The 26,394-nt window shown below is 47.3% G+C and overlaps 1 protein-coding gene across 1 annotated transcript in view; it reads left to right on the forward strand.

Annotated features, from left to right (window-relative positions):
* Window positions 1–501: 501 nt before the first annotated feature.
* Pitpna (phosphatidylinositol transfer protein, alpha) overlaps window positions 502–26,394 on the forward strand; it is a 40,188-nt gene continuing 14,295 nt past the window's right edge. The window contains 7 exon segments of the mRNA NM_017231.1: window positions 502–713; window positions 4,579–4,609; window positions 10,527–10,675; window positions 15,776–15,867; window positions 21,199–21,206; window positions 22,151–22,225; window positions 25,068–25,151. Coding sequence (NP_058927.1) covers window positions 694–713; window positions 4,579–4,609; window positions 10,527–10,675; window positions 15,776–15,867; window positions 21,199–21,206; window positions 22,151–22,225; window positions 25,068–25,151 — 459 coding nt within the window. The 5' untranslated portion in view covers window positions 502–693.

A 26,394-nucleotide genomic window follows, 5' to 3' on the forward strand; every position in this document is an offset into this window, starting at 1 on the left:
AAAAACTGTGATGAGCAAATCTAACTTCTGCAGCCTTCATGCCTCTAAACAAGGACAGTAATGGTGGAGTTGTGGAGTCAAGTATTTAGAGAAAGTATATACACACTTGTTTGGTCTTGGTTTCTTGTTGAATCCAAATTAGGCAAGTGCTTCGTGGTTTGAACTAAATGTCCAACTCCCTCATTTTATTTTTGACAAGCTTGGTTCTCAGTACACCCACCAGCGAAATCCAAGCATATAGGCGCTGCAGCTCCTGATGCAGAAGAGCATTTACACCAAACATGTCTCTTTACTTCCTGACTACCAAACCAGACCTGGGCCCAGATGCTGACATAAATCCGGAGCCACGGCCCATTTAAGGGTGGAGGGGCGGACCCGGGAAGGCCCCGCCCCGCGTGAGGTCAGCGCGCACTGCTGCGTCTGACGCTTTGGTTGCCGCAGAGACGCCCCGCCCCCGCGCGGCGCTGCGGAACCGGAGCTCCGGGCGGCGTCGGCAGAGGCGCGGGAGGTGGCGAGGCCAGGGCAGGGTGGCAGAAGCCCGCGCGGCGACCGCAGCGAGAGCAGCGGGGACAGAGCAGACCACAACGAAGGCGCACAGGCAGCGGGGCCGGGCCGGGCCACCGGGAGAGCGGCCACCGGGAAGCGGGCGGGAGGCCGGGCTGGCAGCTGGCAGCCGCCGAGCCGCGAAGCGACATGGTGCTGCTCAAGGAGTAGTGAGTGTCGGGTCGGCTGTGCGGAAGCGAGGCGGAAGGGAGGGTCGGGAAGACGGCCTCGAAGGCAAATCGCCTACCGGGGGATGGAGAACACCGGATGGGGCTGTTGGGCCGCCTAGCAGGGGCGGAGAGGACAGCGGGGGCTGGACGGGGCCTGAGGTGGGGCCGGAGGGGCCCAGGGTGACAGACAGCACCTGAAGTGGGATCGAATACACCGGAGTGGAGGCCGAGATCCGGTGCGGGCGGGTCAGGGCCTGAGGTGGGGTCAAGGGGATAGGGAGAGCCAGAGGAGGCATGAGGAAGGGGCCCGGGGAATGGAAGAGTGCTGGATGTGGTGTGGCCCTATGGTGGGCGCTGAGGAACGAAGGGGCAGGCAGAACTGCCCGAAGGACTGAGGAGTTGTGTAAGGGACCAGGGAGCAGTGGGACAAGGGCAGGCAGCGCCGGTGAGTTGGCTGACGGTGGGGAGGGGTTTGAGGCTGAGCTGTACCAAGGGGCAGGGAAGATCAGATAAGGTAGCTCTTGGAATGGAGTTGAGGTGGTGGGGAGGAGTGTTGAGGCGGAACCTAGGGCATGGACAGTGGCTGCCTGAGGCAGCAGAGGAAGAAGGATTGTAATAATTGGTTGCAGAAAAAAGGACTTCAATCAAAGCCACGCTTGGGTGACAGGGTGAGAGAAAGAGCACAGGGACTGGATAACAGGGCTGGGGTGGGAATAGCTGGAGTGGCATGGTACCTAAGTAGGTGCAGAAGGGAGGCTTTTGGAAGAACCTCAGCATGTCTGCTTAGGACTTGGCAACACTTGAATGAAGAGTCGGGAAAATACTGGGCAGGTTCTGAAGTGACATGAAGGAGTGTGGGTGATAGAGACGGGCAGGAAGTTAGCAGGGCCCAAGATCATCCAGGAAGATGATTTAAGAATGAATGTGCCTGCTAATGGAGGTGATGGGGACCAAGACAGGGATCTTCAATCCTAGGGGATGCTGGGTTGTGCAAAGGTAAGGCTATTGTTTTGGAGGAATTGAGGTGGTCCCACAAATGTGTGTAGAGCTGTTGACATGGGGAATGGGCAGGGCCTGCAGGAAGATAGATGTTTGCTTCTGAAACCCAAGGGCTTGGCTGACAGGTGGGACTGTTTGGATTGCTGTCTTTCATATGATCCACTCCAGAGGATCATGGTTCCAAGTGGATGTCCCAGGGCTTTCTGTTCTCCTCCAGGAGTAATTGGATGTGTGTATAGACTTTGTGATGCCACTAAGCTTCCCTGGAGGGGAGGACAAGTGGGCAGCATTGGGTCCTAAGCCCCATAAGTTCAGAAATGGGAGATGTCCAAGTAGAGAGAAGCTTGGGAAACTCTTAGTGACCAAGTAAGTGTGCAGGGGCCTTTCTGTGTTGTCATTGAAGGTACTTTGTCTGTCCCTACAGGGTTTTCTCTTTGGAGCTGTTTAGGATGATGAAGACATAGTGTAGTTTGAATGACAAAAGAGAGCCAGGTGTCACCCTACCTCGACTCTTGAGAACATTATTTGGAGGCCCCATTGCCTCTCTACCCAGTCTGATGTGAATCCAGGCAGAGCTCAGAGCTTTATGTGGTGGAGAGCAAGAACACTTGGGTGCCAGTTCTCCAAGGAGAACATGGTGCACTTTGCATTTTAATCCATAGTGCCCAAACCAATGAGCTCTTCTCACTTTTCAGGTTAAAAAAAAAAAAAACCCTACATGAATCCTACAGTCTATAGAAACGTGGAGTTTTGTAAAGGTCAAGCTGGGGAAAGAAGGGCCTTTTGAAGAGACAAGTGAATCCGGGAGGCAGGCAGTCCTTTTTCATTCTTTGTTCTCCCCACATGAAGCCTGCCAGGGAAAGGGCCAAGGATGCTGGAGATACAGAACCTGCCAGGCATCTGGATTTCCATGTGATGGACAGGTTCCCTGTGTGTGCGAGGGACAGGATGAAAAACTGGGCAGGAGGGGCATCAAGATACTTGGCTGTGGTTGCAGTGCTGCAGCTCTGAGACGGACACAAGTGAAGGTCATGTCATGGTGAGCGTGGCTCCAGTCTTGGCCCAGCTGGGCCTCTGTGGCCCTATCCTTTCAGATTGTCCACTGTGGCTACTGAGATGAGGTGGTTCTGATCCGAGGGAGCGAGGGAGGAATGTCTGGGCCTGCAGATGAAGCAGGCTCTGCGCATCCGTGAAGGTGCTGGACTGTAACTAGTCTGTTTTGAGGGGCGGCTTGCACCTCAAGGCTGTCCCTGTTGCTTTTTCTGACACTTCCTCTGACAGGATTTTCCCCGACTTGATTTCTGCAAATTCTTCGATGTGATTTTTGCTGTGTTCTTGAAGATAAAAGGCGGATTGTTTTCTAGGAAGTTTCTTCTGAGGGTGCAGACATTCTGCCCTCTAAGTTGGAAGTACTTCTATGCGTCGCTGCTTCCCGCTAATGGGGGGATTTACATTACTCGAGTCCTTCTGGAGGAAGGGGATAAGCAGGCAGTAAAGACTTGGCTCCCATTTTATTTATTTATTTATTTTCCTGCTGCCTTTTCTGCTTGGTGCACGGCTTTTACTGCGATGTTTCCCTCAGATCTCACTGTGTGTTTTCTTGCTGCTGGGGAGAACTTTGTGGGGCCGTTATGCAGCCTGGAGCAACAAGGCTTGTACCTCTGCCTACATAGGAAGGACGATGTGTTCACGCCTTCCTAGGCACGTTTGCAAGGTACAGAGGGCCTGCCCAGCAGGTTCCAGCCAGACTCTGAGAACTGGGAATCTCAGCTTTGCTCCTTGCGTCTCCTTGTTTCTTTTAATTTTTATTTTATTTTTTTACTTTGACATAGGGTCTCTCTGTGTAGCCCTGGCTGACCTGGAACTCACTCTGTAGACCAGACAGGCCTCAAACTCAGAGCTCTGCCTGTCTCTGCCTCCTGAGTACTGGGATCAGAGTGGTGCCCCCACTGCCTATCTCCACATTTTTTTTGTTTTTGTTTTTGTAAAAAGAAACAGGGTCTTGCCATGTAACTCTGGCTTGCCTGGAACTTGCTACATAGGCCAGGCTGACTCCAAACTGACAGGCTACCTGCCTTTGCCTCAGTGCTAAGTGACTTGACCTTTGAGTCCTGTCAAGGCCCTTTGAGTTCTCTGACCTCAAAGGCATTACAATGGGGGTCACCCTCAGGTCTGCCACAAATGTAAGCCACCTGGAGAAGAGCTTCTGGTCCCCTTGGCTCTCTGGATTTGGTGACCTCTTGAGGACTTTGCTGGCCACAGTTTCTCCTTTAGCTAGTGTGGTGGTGCCTCCAACAATTGGAAGTGGTCAGAGTAGAAGTAGAAAGAAAAGCGAAGGGTTGGGGTGCCTCTAGCTAGCTCCTGGAGGTCGGATCTGGGTGTCCTCTTTCATTGCTGCATGGGGGAGTTTGCACTGTGACTTTCTTTGGAGAGCAGAGGTGGTGGCGCTTAAGCTTCTAGGGAATTGCCCCTTCACAGCCTTTGACCATGAGGGCTGATGTTGGGAAGTTGGGCCCACTGATGCAGATCCTCAGGGCCATACTCTTCAGATCTTAATCTTTATCACGAGGAGCCTTCTCTGTTAGCTTCTCTGTGTTACTAGACACATGAGCAAGTCTTACCTGGGAAGAGATGGTTGAGGGAAAGGGAGAGGAAGATGTGAGTGAGTGGCCTGGGAAGTAGGTGAGGGGACTTGAGGTTTGCGCTGAATCATAGGGTTCTAAATGGGATTCCAGAAGGCCATGGAGGACCCTGGCCTGCTGGGTTTTTGTCAGTGAGTAAAGGGTCGGATTGAATGAGACGTGGGCGGTTGTACTGAGGGGATGCTTCAGAACCTGGAGCTGATACTCTTTTTCCTCTCTTGTAGTCGGGTCATCCTGCCTGTGTCTGTAGATGAGGTAAGTCCCTTTTGTTTCTCATCTCACCCATACTTGTTCATGAGTATTTGTGAACATCGGCTTAGCTAGGCTGGGAGTGGCCATACTTTTGTGTAGCTTTCATTTTTTGTTCTAATATAGGCTTGGTTCAAGTATCCTGTGCTACTCTCTACTGAATCAGAATACCTAGGCACAATCAGTTTCAAGCTGTTGACTTGCTGGATAGCTTTGAGCAGAGACTAAAGCAGTTCTTCACCTGCTGGGGGACTGGACTGTTTGGGGGCATGTTGTTGATGATGCCATGTGTGCATAAGTGGGGTCTCCAAGGACAGGGCACAGTGCTCCCTGGTTAGTGGCACTCTAGCTATGAAGCAAGCCTGCAAGGCCAGAAAGCTCTGAGTCCCTGGCTCTCTAGGCACAGAACCCTCCTTTTACGGAGGGCAGGGGCTGACAAACAGGCTTGGCTTGCCTTCGTCCTTTTATGGTTCCTAGGTCTGACAGAGCCTAGCATGTGGAGCTGGCAGCAGTAGTCGCCACAAGAAGGTTCAGAGGCCGCGCTGACTCAGAGCTGTCTCTTGGATAGAGAAAACGGCCACGGAGCCTCCCTTGTCCCACCCTTTTTCTGAACTTCCTCTATTCTCCCTTCCTGGCTAGGCTTATTTATGACTTTCCTCTGAATCCACAGCTCCACCCCAGCTTCCAGCAAAATGAAGGCCAGCCTGAACCCCCAGTTGTGGTTCCATTTTTTTCTTGTAGGACCAGTAGGAATCCTGTGCTACTCACAGGAACTGGCCCTCTGAGAAATGAAAACAGGCCAACAAAGCCCAGAACCATTTTTTTCACCCCCAGACAGGGTTTCTCTTTGTAGCCTTGGCTGTCCTGGAACTCACTCTGTAAACTAGGCTGGCCTTGAACTCAGAGATACCCCTGCCTCTGCCTCCCAAGTGCTGGGACTAAAGGTGTACACCATTACTGCTCAGTCCAGAGCATTTTTCTTTTTCTTTTTTTTTTTTTGATTCTTTTTTTCGGAGCTGGGGACCGAACCCAGGGCCTTGCGCTTCCTAGGCAAGCACTCTACCACTGAGCTAAATCCCCAGCCCCAGCATTTTTCTTTTTTCTTTTTTTCGGAGCTGGGGACTGAACCCAGGGCCTTGCGCTTGCTAGGCAAGTGCTCTACCACTGAGCTAAATCCCCAACCCCCAGAGCATTTTTTAAACATTTATGTTTATGTGTCTGTATTCCTTTTTTTGTGTATATATGTATGGTACCTGCAGAGGCCAGAAGAAGGCCCAGGAGTTGTAGTCACAGGTAGTTGTGAGTTACTCAGTGTAAATGTTTAGAATCAAACACCAGGCCTCTAAAGGTCAACAAGGGCTCTTAACTACTGTGAAGCATCTCTCCAGCCCTGTGGGAGCATTCTTTTTGTTTTTTTTTTGGTTCTTTTTTTCGGAGCTGGGGACCGAACCCAGGGCCTTGCGCTTCCTAGGTAAGCGCTCTACCACTGAGCTAAATCCCCAGCCCCAGTGGGAGCATTCTTTAGTGAGACAAGCACCCCCAAGAGTCGTGTGCGTGCATTGGTCTCTGAGAGAATTGTCTGTATTGGGGTGCTGTGTACTTGTTGAAAGCTGTGGAGATCTGGGAGAGAGGGGCAGATGTGAGCTTGAGCATGGTCTGAGCAGTTAGTGCAGACATGAGACATCTGGGTGCCAGTGGCAGAAGGATGGTAATCAGAGTTTGAGGCCAGCTGGGGCATACAGTAAGGTATGTAATAGACTATCTCATAATATTTTTGTGAGCTCTTAAAACAAAATTAATTAACTAATTAAAAAAAAAAAGAGTAGCTCACACTTCTAATCCTGACACTTGGGAGGCTGAGGCAGGATTATCAAAGCTAAGCTACAAAGTGAGTTTAGGACAGCTACAGAGGGATAACCTGTTTCAAAAAAAATGATAAGGAAGCTGGATGTAGTGGTGCACACCTTTAATCCCCTGCACTCAGGCACAGGCAGGCTGGTCTCTGTGAGTTAGTTCAAGGCCAGCCTGTTCTATACAAAGAAACCCTGTCTCAAAAAACAAACAAAAAGAAGGAAAGAAGGGAAAAAAGATGTCCATCCCTCAGGGATGTGGGATTGTCTTTATGTAGGATTTCAGGTACAGTGGATCAGAGGGAGTCTCTTGATGGGCCAAAGGCTAAGACTGAGAGAGTACTGCAGAATGGGGGGCACAGGACTGTCTGGGGGTGTCTCTGCTGTCCTGACCTCTCGTGGTGGGTGGCCTACAGTTGGAAGAAAAGGGAAATGCCCACCTTGAGGACATCCACAGCTGGCAGTTTTAGTTTGTGGTTTTGCAGCATGGAGGAAGTGGTGAGACAGGGCAGGGGAGTGGAAGCCCGGGAAGTGTGCGCTGTTCAGATTCAGCATTCAGATTCAACTGTCTGTAGTGTTGCTCAGCCCTGACAAGAAAGCAGCAGGGCTTCTGGGAGAAGTCCACTCCATCAGTAGTTTGAACCTTAGTTCCGGATAATCAGAAAATTCTAGAATGGGGGAGTGAAGAATAAAGTAGTAAGGAGCAGCCCCCTCCTAGAGTCTGTCATTTACCCCTTTCTGACTCACCAGTGGTTCCCATGAGAACAGTCCAGTGTCATGTGACTGGTAGATTCATGTCCTATATTGGAGACCATGACTTGAATCCCTTGGAGCTTCTGATTTGAGGAGGAAAATGGAAAGGAGAAGACCATGGGCTTATAATCATCTCGATTCCTGAATCGATATTTGGGGGCAGAATTAGCTTGTTTGGCCAGTCTTTAGTGTAACACTACCTTGGGTTTCCAGGCATCCTACAGCAGAGCAAGAAAGCCCTGGCTGTTTGACTTGGGTGTGTCCACCAGTGGTTCCTGGCCCACCTCCTGTGGACAGGGCAGGCTCAGGGCATCCTTCCTCTAATGCAACCTGACCTGATAGAGCTTATGGGTGGGTCAACAGAGTACTGTTTTTCTTTCTTATTTTTGAGACAGAGTCTTACTGTATATCCTTGGCTAGCCTGATCTCAGTATGTGGCCCACAGTGGCCTTAAACTAATTCCTGGCAGTCCTCTTGGCTTAGCCTCCCGTGTGCTGGGATTACAGCCATGTGTGTGGCCACTTGTGCCCAACTGTATTGCTTTTTCTTCGTGTGTGTCATTCAGTGTTTCTGCTGCACATTTCATCTTCCTGGGTTCTTACCTGCTTTGTTTCACTGAGTGACTTAGTCTATAGGACAAGGGGATAACTCTCAAGGGCAAGGTAACATTGTTCTCAGCCTAAGGAGGCTGGAATCCAGGTCTCCTTGGGACTCCTTATCTGATTTTGTGGTCTGACGCCCACCTTTACTGCCACCCAATGTTGAATCTGGCAGCCTTCCCAAGATGCAGAACGGCTATTCCAAAGGGAGCCTTCTGACGTAAAGTGTCCCTCACTTGGACTTTGTGCAGATCTGTCTTCTGTACCTCTTTGGATTAACAAAACTGCCTCACTTGTCTGATTGGGATTAAGGGATCAGAATATCAAGAGAGATTAAAGGGGAAGAGGCCAGCAGGCAGACTGATCCTCTTAGAGCCTGCCCTCTGATCTCCAGCCCCTGAAGGGAATCCCTGAGGACAATGGTCTTTGCTGGCCCCAGGAGCACTCCTAGCAAGCGGCAGGCCACAGGCCCTCTCCCCAGCCTGCTCTTTAGGATTCGCTGAGTCAGTTGTTCAATGTCCTTAGGACTCTTTCCAAAGCAGAGGTCCTGCTGCTTCGTGAGGAGGAAGCCCTGGCTCAGCCAATCCCTGACCCATTTGATACGGGTTTCAAGTGTGCCTTAGCAGGTGTTGGACTGGAAGGGCACAAGGGGTGGTGTGGGCATCTGTGAGGCACCAGACCAGAACAGGTATTGCTCAGGATTAGCAAGATCGAGGTAACTTGTCTTACCCTCTCAAATGTTTCTCTTTGATGGGATTAACTGAGCCTTGATCACTTACCTTGGCATTCTGTGCTGGGCTTTTTGCTTTGGAAACTTGGGCTTTAGGCTTTGTGGTAAGCAGTGAGCTGTACTGGTCCACTGCTTTGCCTTTTAGCTGTCTCCCGAAGTTTTCTTGCAGTGCTTAGGGGCTGAGTTGGAGAAGGTTTCCAGGTACGATAGCAGACCCAGAGCTCCATCCTGCTCTTCCTGACAGCACTGTGCCTTGGGGTGATGCCAGAGATCTCAGAGGGAGAACACCCCTAGTCTTGCTCCTGGAGGTATCAGGAATTCAAGGGAGGGCGTAGAAGGCAAGGGAAGCTTTATGTCCACCCCCAGCAAGTTAGGTAATTGAGTCCTCTTGGCCCTGCCATGAGGAAGATGCATTTTCGAATAGATATAATTTCCTGCTCTGCCACTGTTGGCTTTCTCTGCACTGTTCACTTTCTTGCCTTTTGTATTTTTTTTTTTTTTTTTTTTTTTTGGTTCTTTTTTTCGGAGCTGGGGACCGAACCCAGAGCCTTGCGCTTCCTAGGTAAGCGCTCTACCACTGAGCTAAATCCCCAGCCCCTTGTATTGTTTTTGAAACATGAACCTGACTGTCCTAGAATTTATGTTGGCCAGACTGGCCTTGAACTCCCAGTGTTCCATCCGCTCTGCCTCCTGATGTCTGAATTACAGGCTGCCATGCTCAGAGTCTTCACATGTATTTCCTTTCCAGGTAATTTCTCTTATAAATGAGGGTAGGAGCGGGGGCTAGGCCTGGACACTGTCCTTAAGTCATCAGTTCTACATCAGGCTGTCCTGAAAGGGTCAGAGGAGGCCAGTGACTTGATAGGGTGACATGTGACCCAAATAAAGGAAAACCAGGCTTTTGCCATCTAGCAACTGCCAAGGCAGAGGGGCAGGCAGCCAGCACAGCCTGAGGAAGGGATCTGTAAGGCAGGGAGCAGGAGCATGGCTTCAGCCCACCGGGACTAGGGAAGATCTGGAGAGGTCTTGTTTGAGAGGTTCTGAGGTCCCTACAGGGTGGGGAAAAGCCACACAGGAGGAAAAGTGGTCTGACTCAAGTTTTTGCCCGAGGTGGGAGACACAGCACTGGATAGCTTTCCTTTGGAAGTTGGGGTCTTGGTTTTGGATCATTTGTGTGTTTATTTGCTGTTGTTGCTTGTGGGTTTTGTTTTGGTTGGTTGGTTGTGCCCAACAGGGTTTCTCTGTGTAGTTCTGGAACTCACTAGACCAGGCTGGCCTTGAACTAAGAGATCCATCTGCTTCTTCCTCCCAAGAGCTGGGATTAAAGGTGTGCATCACTACTGTCTGGCTTTTTTTTTTTTTTTTTTTTTAAACACAGGGTCTCATGCTGTAGCCAAAGATACCCTAGAACTCACTGTAGCTTAAGGCACTCATGACAATCCTACTCCAGCGTTATGAGTGCTGCCGTTGTAAATATGAGATACCATGCCTACCTTTAGAATCTGTGAAACAGACTTTTAGCAATAACTGAGATCCGGTTTTGGGGTCTGATACCAGAGCTGGGTCCATGCCAGAAGAAGCCCTGGACTATGTAATATTTTCTTTCTGGATTGTACAGTGAGATTAAATACAGTCTCTGCTCTTTTTAAACCCATGGCTTTATAAAAATGGGAGGATAAAGTTGAGTATTTGATGATGAAAAAGTCTGCAATCCAGCTATTTGGGAGTTTGATGCAGGAAGAAAAGGGGGTGCTGAGGATATAGCTCAGTGGTTGAACATTTACCTAGCAGCCTAGCCTGCTTAAGGCCCTGAGTTCAATCCTAAGCACTGGAAAAAGATAAAAAAGAAAGTAAATAAAAATAAGTAGGAGGTGCCCCAGAGCACAGTTCTTTACTGCTTCCGGAAGATTTTTTGTAGAGGTTGTAGACTACAGTTGCAGTTGGGCCATGTGTAACTGTTGTAAATAATGTTTGTCTCTTTGGTTCTGTAGTATCAAGTGGGGCAGCTGTACTCTGTGGCTGAAGCCAGTAAAAATGAAACTGGTGGTGGGGAAGGTGTGGAGGTCCTGGTGAACGAGCCCTACGAGAAGGATGATGGCGAGAAAGGCCAGTACACACACAAGATCTACCACTTACAGAGGTATGTGGCCTGCTTTGGAAGTGGGGGCTCTGGCTAACTGGGAGTGTCTCAAGTAATAGGCTGGCAGCCTGTGTCACTCCACAGGCCAGTTGGGTGTGGGTGGTACTTCTTTGTTTATTCAAAGGGTTGTTTTTTTTTCTTTTTTTTTTGTCTTGTTTTGTTTTGTTTTGTTTTTGTTATTAAAAAATAAAGTAGCCCCGTCATGCTCCTGGTCCTTAGAAGCTATTTGCTATTTGAGCTATTTTGGCATGTTGGGGCCCTTCCATTGTCCTGAGTATAGGAGTGTGTATCTAAGCACACACCCATTTCCTTTATTCTTGTGTGGACCATACATACTATACATACTGTTGTTCCTCTATAGTTAGATCTCATTCATAACTGCCTTCCACAGCACTTCCTCCCTGGTTGTGCTGGCAATTCAACTCAGAACCTCTCTTAGTTAGGCTAGGCCAGACCCTTGGCTCCCTCCCCAGCCTTCCTGCCTTATTCTTTCAAAGCGTGTATAAGGTCCAGGTAGATGATACTTGTCCAAAATCTCTGCACTTAAGAAGGTGAAGCTGGGGGGGGTTGGGGATTTAGCTCAGTGGTAGAGCACTTGCCTAGCAAGCGCAAGGCCCTGGGTTCGGTCCCCAGCTCTGGAAAAAAAAAAAAAAAGGTGAAGGAGGAGGATGGTAAGTTTAAGGCCAGTTCAGACTATGTAACCAGTTCCAGGTCAGTGTAAGCTACAAAATGTCTCAAAAGCAAGCAAGCAAACAAAACCACAACTACCAACAAAACAAACAAAAACTTCTTAATGAACAAATAAGGTAAATAAGCCTATAACATGCTCGGCCTTTGATCCCAACTCTTGGGAGGCAGAGGTAGGTGGAGCTCTGTGAGTTCAAGGCCAGCCTGGTCTACAGATCGAGTTTCAGGAGGGCCAGAGCTACACAGAAGAACTGTCTCAAAAATCAACTAACCAAGCAACAACAACCAAAAGAAAAAAGAAGGTGTGCTCATAATATGTTGTGTACATGCTGTACGCTGTTTCAGCAGTCCTTTCCTGAGATCAGAACACACCTTTTGAAACACATCTGTAAGTGTAGTGAATGTAGTAAAAATCGTAGTTGTTAGGTCAGGCAGTATTTAAATTCAAGTTTTGTAGAATCAGATGTCAAAGAAAAATCTTAGTACTTCTCTCTCTCTCTAAGATTTATTTTATGTATATGAGTATACACATTGTCACTGTCTTCAGACACACCAGAAGAGGACATCACACCCCATTACAGATGGTTGTGAGCCACCATGTGGTAGCTGGGATTTGAACTCAGGACCTCTGGAAGAGCAGTCAGTGCTCTTAACCACTGAGCCATCTCCAGCCCCTATGTACCTCTCTTTTGATCAAAGGGATATATATCTATCTATATCTATATCTATCTATATCTATATCTATATCTATCTATATCTATCTATCTATCTATATATATATATATATATATATCAGTATTTTTTCAGTTTTTGTGTGTGCACGTGTGCATGTACTTCTGAAGGAAACGGAACTTGGGTCTTCTGGGAAAGCAGCAACTGCTCTTAACTTGCTCTTAACCCCCTTTTTAAAATTAGTAGAGGTCGGGGATTTAGTTCAGTGGTACAGCACTTGTCTAGCAAGCGCAAGCAAGACCCTGGGTTTGTTCCTCAGCTCTGGAGGGTAGGAGGGCGAAGACAAAATAAAATTAGTAAAAGAATTTTTTTGTCCAATATTTTCAAATACATTGAAAATCATTTGTGTACTAGAAATTATATCAAACCAGACACATTTGCTGAGTCCCGAATCAAAATGATTTTACAGCGAACCATGAGCTGGCCTGAAGGACCTTCAAACCAGCAGTTAGCATTTACCAGCTTGAATGGAAGTCAACCAAACTGCTTGAGAAATGACTCAGTGGACTGGAGAGAAAGCTCAACAATTAAGAGCACATGCTGCCCTTGTGGAATACCAGAGTTCAGTGCCCAGCACCCACATGAGACCACTCACAACTGCCTATAACTCCAGCTCCAGACAAGTCAGCATCTTCTGTCTGCCTTAGGCACCTACACCCATGTGTACAGACATGTATGCATACACATAATTAAAAGTCACATTTTTAAAAAAAAGAAAGTACTTGATGGGTGGTGGTAGCACACACCTTTAATCCCAGTACTTGGGGACAGAGGTAGGCAGATCTCTGAGTTCAAGGCCAACCTGGTCTGTAGAGTGAGTTCCAGGACAGAGAAAACCAAAAAGAAAAAAATCTGCATTTTAATCCCTAGTCACTGAATGGAACTGAACCAGATTCATTTTCATATGTTAAATCCGGAGTTTCCTGTACTTGGCACTCTAGTGAAAGGATACTGAGCCCGTGGGGTCACAGGCTTGGCAGGGCTGGGCAGAGAGCAGGTTGTCATCTCCTTATTGAACTCAGTGAACGGAGCGCAGAGAGAAAGTCTTGTGTGTGAGGAGTGTGCAGCCTTCCCTGCCTTCTCCAGGCAAGAAAGTGTAGACTCTGAGTTGCTACCATTGTTAACTCCAGTGGGGTGGTCCTGGTGGTCCTCCGCAGCCACCCTCATGAGAACAAAAGCCTTTCTGGCCTGGGCGGAGAGTCCGATGCCTGCCACAGTCCACAGAGCCTTTCATTCACTTCCTGCTATGGATTGCCGCAGCAGCTTCCAGCTCCTCCCTTTCTTCCATTTCTCTGTGTGACAGCATTCTGTCGTAGGCTCTGCAGTCTTCTTGAAAGCTGTAGACTGGAAGCTTTCCGGTGTCCTTGGGAAGAAGTGTGACTTAATTGACAGGCTCTTTGGTGACTCCATCCCTGTGTTCTCTTCCATTCTGCCTGTGCCTTGCACTAACCCCTCTCTCTCCCAGCCTTTTCTGCCCTACCCCAGTCTGTTTCATGGTATCCTGCATACCCACCCACTACCCATGTGTTCTGACTGCCCTGGGAGCTTGCCTCCAGTCATGAGCCTCCCCAATTGTGTTTTAGCTGTGTTCCTCCTCTGAGAGCCCTGGGATCACCTTATTAGAGCATATTTCTTCAGAACTGTCATAGTTTTCTGTCTCTGGACCCTTTGGTTCCTGGGTTCCTGGCACTCAGAAGAAGCATCACCTGGGTGGATGTGTATCAGTGTGTGGAGTCTCTGGCTTGCTCTAGGGGCTCAGGGTTAGTTTCTTGCTGGGGGTTAGCACATTCCTGAAGGCTTGAGGCGCCACAGTGCGTCAGTAAGGTGGAGCCTATTGAAGATTACGTAAGCTACCATCTGAAAGCTGCTAGTGTAGTTCAGTTCTCAGGTATCCACAAGACTAGCATGTATCAGAGTCTGACCCCTTAAACACCCCACCCCACCCCACCCCCACGCCTGCTAAGAAAGAGGAACTTAAGTGCTTTCAAAAACTCAGTGCATAGTATCCATATGTTCTGTAACATGAGATGGAAACTGGATAGAAGGGTAAGAACACTGGTTGCTCTTGCAGAGGACTTGAGTTTAGTTCCTAGCACCCACATAGTAGCTCACAACTATCTGTAACTAGTTCTAGGGGATCAGAAACCCTCTTATTGGGCAACCACACATGGAGCACAGAAGTACATGTAGGCAAAACACTCATACACATAAAAATAATAAATCTTTAAAGCCAATGGAAAAAAATGAGTAGAAGAAAATGTTATCCAGGTGTGATTGTACACACCTGTAATTCCAGCACTTTGAAGGTTAAGACAAGAACATCTAAGTTTGAGGCCAGCCTTGGCTACATAGTGAGTTCAAGGTAGACTAGTTCCTAGGGAAGGTGGGGTTTGCTTTTGTTTCGTTTTTCTGTAATAAACACTATGACCAAAAGCAATCTGAGGAGGAAAGGAAAGGGCTTATTTCATTTCATAGATAATAATCTGTTATCAATCTAGAGAAGACAGGGCAAGAGTTCAAGGCAAGTACCTAAGGAAGCCACTGAAGCAGAGGCCATGGAAGGTCGAGCTTTACTGGCTTGCCTCCCGTGCTTGCTCAGACTGCTTTCTTAGACCATCCAAGATCACCTGACCTGGATGGTCCCACCCACTTTGAGCTGGACCCTCCTACAGCAACCATCAATTGAGGAAAATGCCCTCGGGCCAGTTTTATGGAAATAATTTGTTAATCTAGTGTCCTTTCCCAGATATGTTTAGGTTTGTGTCATGTTGACAAAACCAACCTGCCTACTTGGGCAGTAAGACTGTCTGTCTGTATTTAAAGGAGCGCTGTATATGAAGCTCAGTTGGTAGAGTGCTCGCCGGGCACATACAAGGCTCTGGGTTTGTTCCCTGGCACCATAGCTGCGTGTGGTGGTGCGTGCCTGTAATCCTAGCATTGGGAAGTAGAGGCAGAAGGATCTGAAGCTCAAGGCCAGTTTGGGGATACATGAGACTCTGTGGCAGAAAAGAGAAAAAAGATGTAGCCCTGGCTGGCCTGGAACTCACTATGTAGACCAAGGTTGGCCTCAAACTCAGGAGATCCACCTGCCTCTGCCTCTTGAGTGCTGGGATTAAAGGCCTGTGCTATCACTCCTAGCCCCAACTTATTTTTTGAGCCAAGGTCTCTAACTGAACCAAGTCGTTAGACTGGCTGGCCACTGATTTTGAGAAATTCTGTCTCTGTTCCTACCCCAAACATTGGAGCATAGCTTTTTATGTGGGTGTTGGGACTCTAAACCATGAAAGCTACTTTACTGACTGAGGCAACTGCCCGGCCCTTGGAGCCCACCTTCTGAGTCAGTGACTGTAGACCTGAGATGCTAAGTGTAGTGGAACATCAGCTGTGCGGCTTGCCTCATGCCTGTTGAGCTCTGGCAGACTATAATGAGAATGTGGTGTGGCAGTAGGCAGCCCAGGGTCTCAGATGCTGTCTTGTTCATGTGAGTGGCAGGGCAGGTTTCGATGCTATGTGTAGCAGTCAAGCTGAGGTGTCAGGCTCTGGCAGTCGCCTGCTTATCTCGTGGAAACTTGCTAGTCAACTTCTGACCCTAGAGCAGGAGCCATGGGCTGGAGACTGCTCTGCGACTCTTTTCTCCTTTCTCCTGCTCCTTTGTTCACTCATCAGCTTTTTCCACTACAGCAAAGTTCCCACGTTTGTTCGAATGCTGGCCCCAGAAGGCGCCCTGAATATACATGAGAAAGCCTGGAATGCCTACCCTTACTGCAGAACCGGTGAGTGCAAGGCTGCCCAAGGTAGGCACAAGTGGGCAGTGAGGCTGGAGGGAGGGAAGTCGGGGCTTGGAGGGGGCTCCTTCAGGCCTGGGGCATGAAGTGTTAGCCAGACAGCTTAGCCACACTGACAGTCAGAGCCAGAGGCAGCACACAACAGTTTCTCTTATTGGGGGCTAATTTGACAATTTTGATTTTTTTTTTTTTTTTTTTGGTTCTTTTTTTTTGGTTCTTTTTTTCGGAGCTGGGGACCAAACCCAGGGCCTTGCGCTTCCTAGGCAAGTGCTCTACCACTGAGCTAAATCCCCAACCCCAATTTTGATTATTTTTAATGATTACAAAAGTAATACTGCAGGTGTTTTGGAAAATAGATAAAAACAGGAAAAATAATTATTCATGATTCTCTCATCTTTGGATAATTATTATAAACACTGTAGGGTTTTTTTCTAGCCTTTTTCTGGATGTTGTATGAGTTTATATTTAACATACATATAAAATCTCCAGACACAGTTTTTAGATTACTATTTTTTAGATAAGGTCTCATAGCTGATTACCAATTACATTTTTAAATTACATTTACATCTCTTTCATATGCATGTGTGCATGTGTAAGTGCACGCACTCAAGTATGTGTGTATATGTGATGCTGGATATATGGAAGTTAATGGACAATTTTTGTAGTCCATTCCTTCTACTCTGCAGATCAGGATTGGTGGCAAAGAAAGTTTTCCCACTCACTTTTCTTGCTGACTGGAATTGCTATTTTTTTAAAAGCGTTTTAGATTTTCCAATGTGTATATTGTTTTGCCCATGTATGTATTTGTACCATGTGCACTTCTGGTGCCTACAGAGGCTAGAAGAGGGCATTGCCTCCCCAAAACTGGACTCACAAAGGCTATGGATTGCTTGGTGGGTTTTGGGACCTGAATCCTGAATAGCTGGCCAGCAGTAGCTATGGGCTCCACATCCATGGACTCTAAACTATCTGAGAGAGACACACTGGACTTGGTGATGCAGGCCTTGAATCACAGCACTTGTGAGATGGAGGCAGGCGGATCCCTGTGCGTTTGAGGCCAGCCTGGTCTACAGAGGGGGTTCAAGCCTAACACAGTGAGACCTGCGCTGTCTTAAAAAGATAAAAATAAAAATTCAACTTGAAAACAAAATAAAGTCTGAACAAGAGAGTATTACAGTTTGCCTTCTGTTAAGTATTATAATTCAGACATGCAGTGTATAAGAGGGTATGCATTGGTAACATACAGATACTCTTATTTTATATAAAGAACTTGAACATCTGCAGTCACTCTGTGGGGTGACTATCCTGGATTACTTTTTAAAATCACCCCTCATTAGATACTTGAATTTCTGATTTTAATGTGACATATTGATGCTTGGTTTAAAAAGTAGCTAACACCTAGGTGTTCTGGAGGAGGGTCATAGGAGAGAACCTGTAGGGTGATGTCCTTGCCTGGACACAGGAAAGTTAGGAGGAAAATTGCCAAGGTTGTGGAGGAAAAGAGGGAGTGAGGCCATTTTTTACTGACAAAGGGCTCAGAAATACCGACCCGTTCCCAAAACGTGTAGTTTGTGTGCTGCTCATGGGCAGATGCTGTGGTTGGTTGTCACTCTTCAGGGGTCTGTAACTGGGGTTGACTCATCTTCGGACCAGAGTTTCAGAAAGGAAAACTGATTGGAGCCTCTGTGGGTGTATTCTCTCTTCTCCAACATATTCTAGGTACCTTCTGAGTAGCAAGACTCAGATTTCCAAGATTCTGAGGTCTGAGGAACTATCTAGAAACAGGCCCCTGTCTCCCTCTTTCTCCTTCTCTCTCTCTTTCCTTCCTGAGGAAAGGTGTCAGCCTGTAGCCCAGCAGCCTTGAACTCCCTGTATAGTCCCAGTTGGCCTTAAACTTGTAGCAACCCTCTTGTGTGAGGCTATAAGTAAAAGCCACAGTCCCCGGCTTTGGAATAGATCTCTTAGGCAGAAGGACATGTGAGGAAGCCCTAGATGGCCACTGAACCCACCTCCAAGGTTGGTGTTCATTCCTCTTGCTAGCCTTCATTTGTTGGTACAGGCAGTCTGGCTCCGCTAACCTGTACCAAGTCACTGGCTATTCTCTATTCATTCCCTAGATTGTATTTGATAGGCATATGATCCTTATGTGACCCAAGTGTGTTCTTATCTTGTGGACTTTGGGAATGACTGCTCTCTCTAGTCTTCCATGCCCCTATACAAGTTCAAGGACCTTGTATCAGGAGATACACAATCAATGATAGGATCTAGGCTCTGGACAGGTTTATTGCTATAACTGAAAATGCAAATTTTACTACTCTCTACACACTGGACAGGAAGGTGTTACCTGCTCTCTCTGTCTCTCTGTCTCTATCTCTCTCTGTCTCTCTGTCTCTGTCTCTGTCTCTCTCTCTCTCTCTCTCTCTCTGTGAGGGGGGGGGGGGGAGGGAACTAGGGTTTAAATAGCCCAGGCTGGCCTTACCTCTTGGGACTGGCCTTGAACTGCTGAAGTCCTGGCTTCCACCTTGTAGGTGCTGAAAAAAAAATAATGATAATGATAATAACAGGTCTGTAGCACCGTGCTGAGCTTGTTTTCATTATTGTGAATAACTGTGCAAGAGCCAGGTGGGGTGGCACACTCCTGCCATCCTAGAACCTGGGAAACAGGCAGGTGAATTAAAGACCAACCTGTTGGGGTTGGGGATTTAGCTCAGCGGTAGAGCACTTGCCTAGCAAGCGCAAGGCCCTGGGTTCGGTCCCCAGCTCTGAAAAAAAGAAAAAAAAAAAAAAAGATCAACCTGTTTATGTAGAAAGACCCTTCTTAACCACAACCCTTCCTGTCCCCGTTCCTCCCCTGTAGTTGAGTGATAAAGCGCTTACCTAGCCTGAGGTCCTGGGCTTGCTCTGTAGCACTGCAAATGAAAAAGAGACAGCAAATGTGGCAGGGTGTGTCTGGTGTAGGGACAAAGGTGGCATTCCTTCATGCCTGAGAATCTTGTAGAGCATGAGCTGTAAGAACCTTAGCTTGAGGCAAACTTAGCATGGTTTCTGGGTGCACACCTGTGCCAACTAGGGATGCCACTGTCTGCTGTGTAACTCTTGGGAGGATGTGCTGAAGTTGGCATGGCGGTTTTCTACATAGTAAATGGTAGTTCACACGTGGATTCTTTTTTTTTTTTTCCGGAGCTGGGGACCGAACCCAGGGCCTTGCGCTTGCTAGGCAAGTGCTCTACCACTGAGCTAAATCCCCAACCCCCACACGTGGATTCTTGACAAAAGAAAGAAAAATAAAATTTCTAAGTCCTACATGAAGAGGAGAAGTGGCAGTGGATGGGGGAGGAGAGGGTACCTTCCTAGTAGCTGCCAGCTTACAAGTGGAATCCACTCCTACAGAGGGCCATGCTGGATCCTGGGTCTGTTCATCTTTTACCTCTTCTTTTAAATGACAGACAGAACAGGTGAGGAAGGCTTCTTTCTGACCTTCCCTGGAGGTCAATGACAGAGGTCACCAGTACGGTGATATTTCAGTTTGGCCTAAGTCCATCAGGTTCAGGAGAGGTGGATAAGGAGTGTGGAGTCTCCCACCCCTGCCTTTGGAAGACTCCTGCTTTATTCTGGGGCAGTGAAACAGATGTGGTAAGCTCTGTTCATCATGAAGTTTTTCTGTTCTCTTTATTTCTCTCCTGAAGTTGACAGGGCAGGCCAATAAATGAAAATGGGAAGAGGAGAAATATCTCGTTCCTGGACTCCTCCCTTGAACTTTAACCCTCAGCTGAGACAATACCATTAAGTCAGGGTTTTAAAATACCATATTAAGAGACTGGACATAGTGGTAAATTCTTATAATCTAATATTTAGGAAGCTGAGGCAGGAGGATCACAACTTCAAGGATAGCGTGGGGTGCATAGCAAGACTCCATCTCGAAAACACTCTCTACGATAAAGTACACTATTATTCTTGTTAGGAAAGCCCTTTGTGGTTGCTATGGATACAACGATGTTTAGAAGGGAATGTGGGGTTGGAGAAAATTTAAGGGAAGTTAGTCACCAGAGTCAATACTATAGGCCAAGAGCGGGGTCCTCACTCCACTGGCTTCAGAGACCCAGTGTTTTCAGAATTCAGTGGGTCCATTTCTCTGTGGCTCACATACTAACATGGAAAGACCTCAAATGTCAAATTCTGAATTACAAACCAGATACTCCCATTTACCGATCACATCAGGACATTCGTTTCCTTGGGAATCTCCCACTATGGGGACTGAAGGTAAACTAGAATAACAGTGTAATGGTGAAAACTTCAGCGCAGGGAAGGGAGCAGATCGTGTGTCCTATTGCGGCCAAACTAGGAGACAGTGTCTTAGAGGATGTGGAGTCCAAATATGGTAGCTGACTGGAGAAGCTTGATGGCCAGGGTCATAACACCAGGCTAGCCTGAAGCTGCTGTCTATGACAGTGCAACAGAATCTCTGCCAGGCTGGCATCTTTGGATGCATAGTTTACCCATCACTTCTCTTGTGCCAACATGACTTTCTCAAAGTGCTAATAAGGGAGTTGCCCACCTAGTCCTAACGTGCTGTTTCCAGTGTCTCTGGCTGGGCTTGGGGAAGATGGCTGGCAATGTTTTGGCCTGTCGGCACTCATCAGCCATTGGAGTGGTGTTAGTTAGCTTTACCTCTTTATTGTTGCTTTTGATTGGGATTTTGCAGTGATGGAGTTTGTTGGCCTTCTGTATACTCCACACACAGCAGTATGCATTACCAGAAATGGGGGATAGCACAGGGGCAGGGTACAGAGTGAACTGAGTTGTCAGGAGAAGAGCTGGGCTCTTCCCCAGTGACATGGAAGCTGCAGTCATTTTCTCTGATAAATAATTGACCTGTGCTTTCCGAGGGATCCCATTACATACAGCGGCAGCAGTGTAGAGCATACAAGGTCTGGTTACAGTGTGTGGAAGACTGTCTCTATCAGAAAGACAGCCTGGCTCAGAGTACCCTGCTCTGCGCCTCTGAGGGGATACCCACCTCCCCACCCAGTGGTTCTCTCAAGGGAGAGTTTTGGGCCTCAGGGCCTCAGCTGATAAGAGACCATCCCTTTCCTTGTTCAATCAGAGAATTCTAAGACGCCCAGATGGGCACCATTTTAATTACTCCCAGGTTTGGTTCCTGAGGGCTTTGAGTGAACTGGGGGAAAGGGGTGTTGGTGCACCGAGGCTTTCCTATGGAGGGAGCCACAGGGGAATGGAGAAGACTGCTCTTCATAGTCTATTTATATCCATTAATCTCCCTTTTCTTTCTTTTTTTGCCATGTCCTTGCCTTGGAGCAGTTATTACAGTAAGTATTTTCTGCAGGGGTTGGGGTATGAAGATTGAAGTTACAGATGGTTTATCGAAATGGAGAAATAAAAGTGAACCTGCACTAGATGTCTGGCTCTTCTCTTGTCCCCGTGGGTCTTGTTGGGGCTGTTGAGGCTCAAGTGTTTGAGTCTAGTGAGGACCTTACTTGCTGGCTTTAAACTGTACTGATGAGTGGATTTGCCAGATAAGACCTGACTCTGGATCTCAGAGATACAGAGTGGATTGTGGTCCCCTTTGTCTCCTCAGGCCAGGCCTGCCCAGGGCTATACTGAAGTTTTTCCTCTCCCTCTCCCATTTGGGCATCCGTTGACCTCAGTGAGCACTGACCGTCGGCAAAAAGCTTACTCTTCTAGAAGCAGCCCCATGCCCCACAAGCCCTTGTTCTTCACTGTAATCTCCCAGATGCTTGTCCCTGCCAGGGGACTAATCCTGCTGAGGCAACAGTGGGCTCTCTTACTCCTTCATGTAGCTCTTTTTACTAAAATTTTTAAACAGGTGTTATAATTTTTCAAAAGCACAAAAGGGAAGGAGACAAAATTAGCAGAAGCCTCAGCAACAGACTCATTACAGGGAAAGGGGCCAGCTCTAAGACTTTAACCTTTCTTCAGCTAGGAGACTTTGTGGGCTGTTGATTATATTTGCATCCTGTGGTTAAATACTAAATTCTAAACTCGGACAAAGGTGGGGTTTGGCCTAGCTGTGAAAAGGTCACCTAGATTTTGTGAACTTCACTTTTCCTTCTCTGTAAACTAAGGGTGAGGGTATGCCTGAAGCAGATGTAGCACTGTGGACACCCAGACGAGGCAGCTGTTATTATCAAGCTGGAGCCTCACAACTCCAGGGCTGCATGATCCCCAGTAATGGGAGGGGTAGTTCTCGTCTGACATCATCAGTTACTGAGGTGTGCTTTCCCTCTTCCAGAATGAGTACATGAAGGAAGACTTTCTCATTAAAATTGAAACCTGGCACAAGCCAGACCTTGGCACCCAGGAGAATGTAAGTATCACCTCGCAGCAGCCCAGGGAGATGATCTCTCCAGGCTCTACCTATAGCCTCTGCCTCCCTCCCTGCACAGGGTCCTTTCTGTGCTTCTCTTCTGCCTGGCTAGGAAGGCTGCCTCTCTAGTCTGTCCTATAATGTAGTTTCCTGTCGTCGGTTTGCAAAATGTCATCTCTAAGATTCTTTGCTAGGCTTTCTTATAGAGCAGGGATTAGTCTAAAATGTAGTTTTGGATACCCAGGAACGATGTCTTTAAAGCATCATAGTTGTGGTACTTCTCCAAACTCAAAGTATGCTCATGTTCCCTTAATTATACCTATGCATGTTCAAAAATGTTCTTCCTTGTGTGAAGCAACATATACAAGGAGATTCACCACAAATCCCAACAAAATAGACCCAGTCAGTGGGATACCAATAAATTGTGCAGCCAAACAGTAGCATACTATGCAGCCATTAAAAAGCCGAGGGAACTGGGTGTGATGATGCACACCTTCAGTTCTTCTACTCTGAGGACAGAGGCAAGCGGATCTCTTGAGTTTGAGGTCAGTGTGGTCTAGATTGTGAGTTCAGGGACAGCCAGGGCTATAGAATGAGACACAGGGGTTGGGGATTTAGCTCAGTGGTAGAGCGCTTGCCTAGGAAGCGCAAGGCCCTGGGTTCAGTCCCCAGCTCCGAAAAAAAGAACCAAAAAAAAAAAAAGAATGAGACACTGTTTCCAAACAAAACTAAGAGGGAACTGAAGAGAACAATCCTTCATGTATTGTTCAGTGTAAAAGCAGGATATTAGAGGGCTAGGTTGACAGCTGCACAGGTCACAGGCCCCGGGACAATCTAGTCCTATTACTCTGCTAAGTGGACATGGTATGAAATGACTCCTATAACTTACTGCTATTCCCACAGATTGGCGTCTCTCAGCCCTCTTCAGAGAAGCTTTTCCTATCACAGCTGCCTTAACAGGCTCACACGAGTGGGGCTTTCACATCACATCCCCACTAAGGCCCAGTGAGCTTTGCAGAAGGATTGTAAGAGCCTAACGTGGTCGGTAACAGTGTTTCCCAGACACAGCAGGGAGATGCACTTATGAACCCACATAATTTTTGATACTATGCACAAGATCTGTGAAAGCTCCAGCCAGCCAGAAGCCCACCCTCCAGGTGGGCACTCAAACTCCCACCACCAGCCAGACTTGATGGTGCACACCTTTAATTCCAGCACACAGGACCAGAAGCAGTCAGAGCTCTGAATTTGAGGCCAGCCTGGTCTCACGTCTTGAAAACCAAACACAAACATCCCTCCACTAACTGAGTAGCGATTGGCATTTGATTGCTGCTGAAAGGAGAGGATATTAATCAGGGTTCTGTAGAGGAACAGAAGAAAATGAATCTAGACAGAAGGGGAAGGGGTTTATTACAGTGGCTTACAGGCAGTGATTCAGCTAGTCCAACAATGGCTGTGTACAATGTAAAGTCCATGAATGCAGTGGCCCACATTCAAGGTGGAACTTTGCACTTCAAATGATTTAAGAAATATCCTACACATGTGTACCCAGCCATTTGGGTTTTAGTTAATTCCAGATGTAGTCAAATTGACAACCAAGAATAGCTTTTCCAGAGAGTCAGTTTTCTTTAAAGATGTAACCCCTGGTAAGTTGACCATACACTAGGGCAGGTCCCACCGCCAAGATTAGTTGGGTAGTACAAACTGAACCGGTTGAGGAAAAAGGAAGGAATAATCTCAAAGTAGGGTGTTAAGGGTGGTTAAATGAATATGTCCGGGCTGGAGAGATGGCTCAGCGGTTAAGAGCACCCGACTACTCTTCCAGAGGTTCAATTCCCAGCAACCACATGGTGGCTCACAACCATCTGTAAAGAGATCTGATGCCCTCTTCTGGTGTGTCTTAAGACAGCAACAGTGTACTTATATATAATAAATGAATAAATCTTAAAAAAAATGAATATGTCCAAAATTTTGAAAAAGAAATTTAAAAAGAAAGGTACAGCTGGGCACAGGACCCAGGAGGCAGAGACAGGCAGAACTGTGGAGTTTGATGCTAGTTTGATGTCCATGATGAGCTCCAGGCTACTGTCAGCATTAAAGGAAAATCTACACACAGACCACATCTTCTGTTCCTGGGGTCAGAGTCAGGCTTGGGGGATGAGCCAGAGGTGGTTTTACTCTGTCTAGCCTTTTGCACACTAACTGTGTGGAAAGGCAGCGAGTCCATGGATAGTCCTCAGCCAGGGGCAGGTGCTAGGCAGGGCCTGCTGAAATGACCTTAGTCTAAGGACAGATCTCCAGCGCCTTTGAAGAACTGTACCCCAACTGTGAGGCTAAGAAGCTCTTCTCTGAAATGTTGGGGCCAGAAGTATCTCAGCCATTAGATTTGGAATGTTTGTATAGGAATGTATGCAAATTACAAAATATATTGAAGAAGGGATCAAAATATAAATTCATTCGTGTTTTATATACTTTCTTTTTTCTTTTTTTTTTCTTTTTTTCGGAGCTGGGGACCGAACCCAGGGCCTTGCGCTTGCTAGGCAAGCGCTCTACCACTGAGCTAAATCCCCAACCCCTTTATATACTTTCTGTACACAGCTTGAAGGCATTTTACATGGCAGTTTTAGCCTGCCTGTGTTAAACTATAACTGGTCATATGAGATCACATGTGAAATTTTCCCCTTGTGGTATCATGACAGCTCACTTGGAGCTTCTGATGGTGGATGTGTAACTGTTGTAAAAGTCTTTACTAGTAAGAATATCTCACCAGAGTCGCTTTCAGATAAAGAACGCTTTAGCAGAACTGCACAGGCATAACAAGTGCTCTCTCATTTTCTTGTAGGTGCATAAACTGGAGCCTGAGGCATGGAAACATGTGGAAGCTATATATATAGACATCGCTGATCGAAGCCAAGTACTTAGCAAGGTAGGAACTCCTTAAAAGATGTGGGGGTGCTGAAGTGGCTTGTAAATGTTAAAGAGACTGAGAGCCTTACCCAACTTGGCTCCGAGGGAAGTCCTTTCTGGTGTGCATCCCTTGTCTTGTTGTTGTTACTGCTTTTATGGTACTAGTGGTTAAGCCCAGGGCCTCCTACATGCTAGAGACCCACTCTGCCTTTCAACTACATGCCCAGCATGCCACTCCCCAACCCCCCTCAACTACATGCCCAGCACACCCCTCCCCAACCCCCTCTTTGAGGCCGGGTCTCCCTGTGTTGGTGTGGTTCATAGAGATCAATCTGCCTCTATTGAGATTAAAGTTGCACACCACCATACCTGGTATCTTTTTAGTTTTTTTTAGACAGTTTTACTGTGGAGCCTGGCTGTCCTGGAACTCACTCTGAAGACCAGGTTGGCCCCAAACTCATACAGATCCACCTGCCTCTGCCTCCTGAGACTTGGGATTAAAGGCATGGCCACTACCGCCCAACTCCAGATAACAGTTTTACTTTTTAAGACCAGGTCTCACTAAGTTTCCGGACATGGCTATTTCTAAGGTAATGTTAAGAGTTCCCTGGTTCGGGTTGGGGATTTAGCTCAGCGGTAGAGCGCTTGCCTAGCAAGTGCAAGGCCCTGGGTTCGGTCCCCAGCTCCGGAAAAAAAAAAAAAAAAAAAGAGTTCCCTGGTTCATAGGGCTGAGAAGATGACTAAGGGTTAAGTACACTTACTGCTCTTGCAGAGGACCTAGGTTGAAAGCCATATGCATTGCATGCACATGACACACATGCATGTAGGTAAAATTCATATACTGTATATATGTATATATATTTTCAAGTTTCCTGGACCAGCAAGATGGGCTCAATGGTTAAAGCACATGTCATCAAGCCTTACAACCTGAGTTTGATCCCTGCTACTCACATGGTGAAGGAGAGACGGGATTCCGTGTTGTCTTCTGACCTCCACATTCACACATGCACACACTTGCAAACACTTACATACATACACATCCATGATGGAGCCGTCAGATGACAACTGGATGGAGTCACTTCTTTTCTTTTTCCACTGTAGACTCAAATTTAGGTCCCTATGCTTATGTAGCAAGGACCTTTACCAGCTGAGCCATCTCACTGGCTTTGAATTTTATTTATTTTGCTTCTGTCTGTATATGATGCACATATGTGCAGTCCAAGTACAGAGATTTGAGATGATTCTCTTTCTCCACTGTGGGT

This window comes from Rattus norvegicus, chromosome 10, assembly GCF_021556685.1.
Source record: "Rattus norvegicus strain SHRSP/BbbUtx chromosome 10, alternate assembly SHRSP_T2T, whole genome shotgun sequence".
NCBI lineage: Eukaryota > Metazoa > Chordata > Mammalia > Rodentia > Muridae > Rattus > Rattus norvegicus.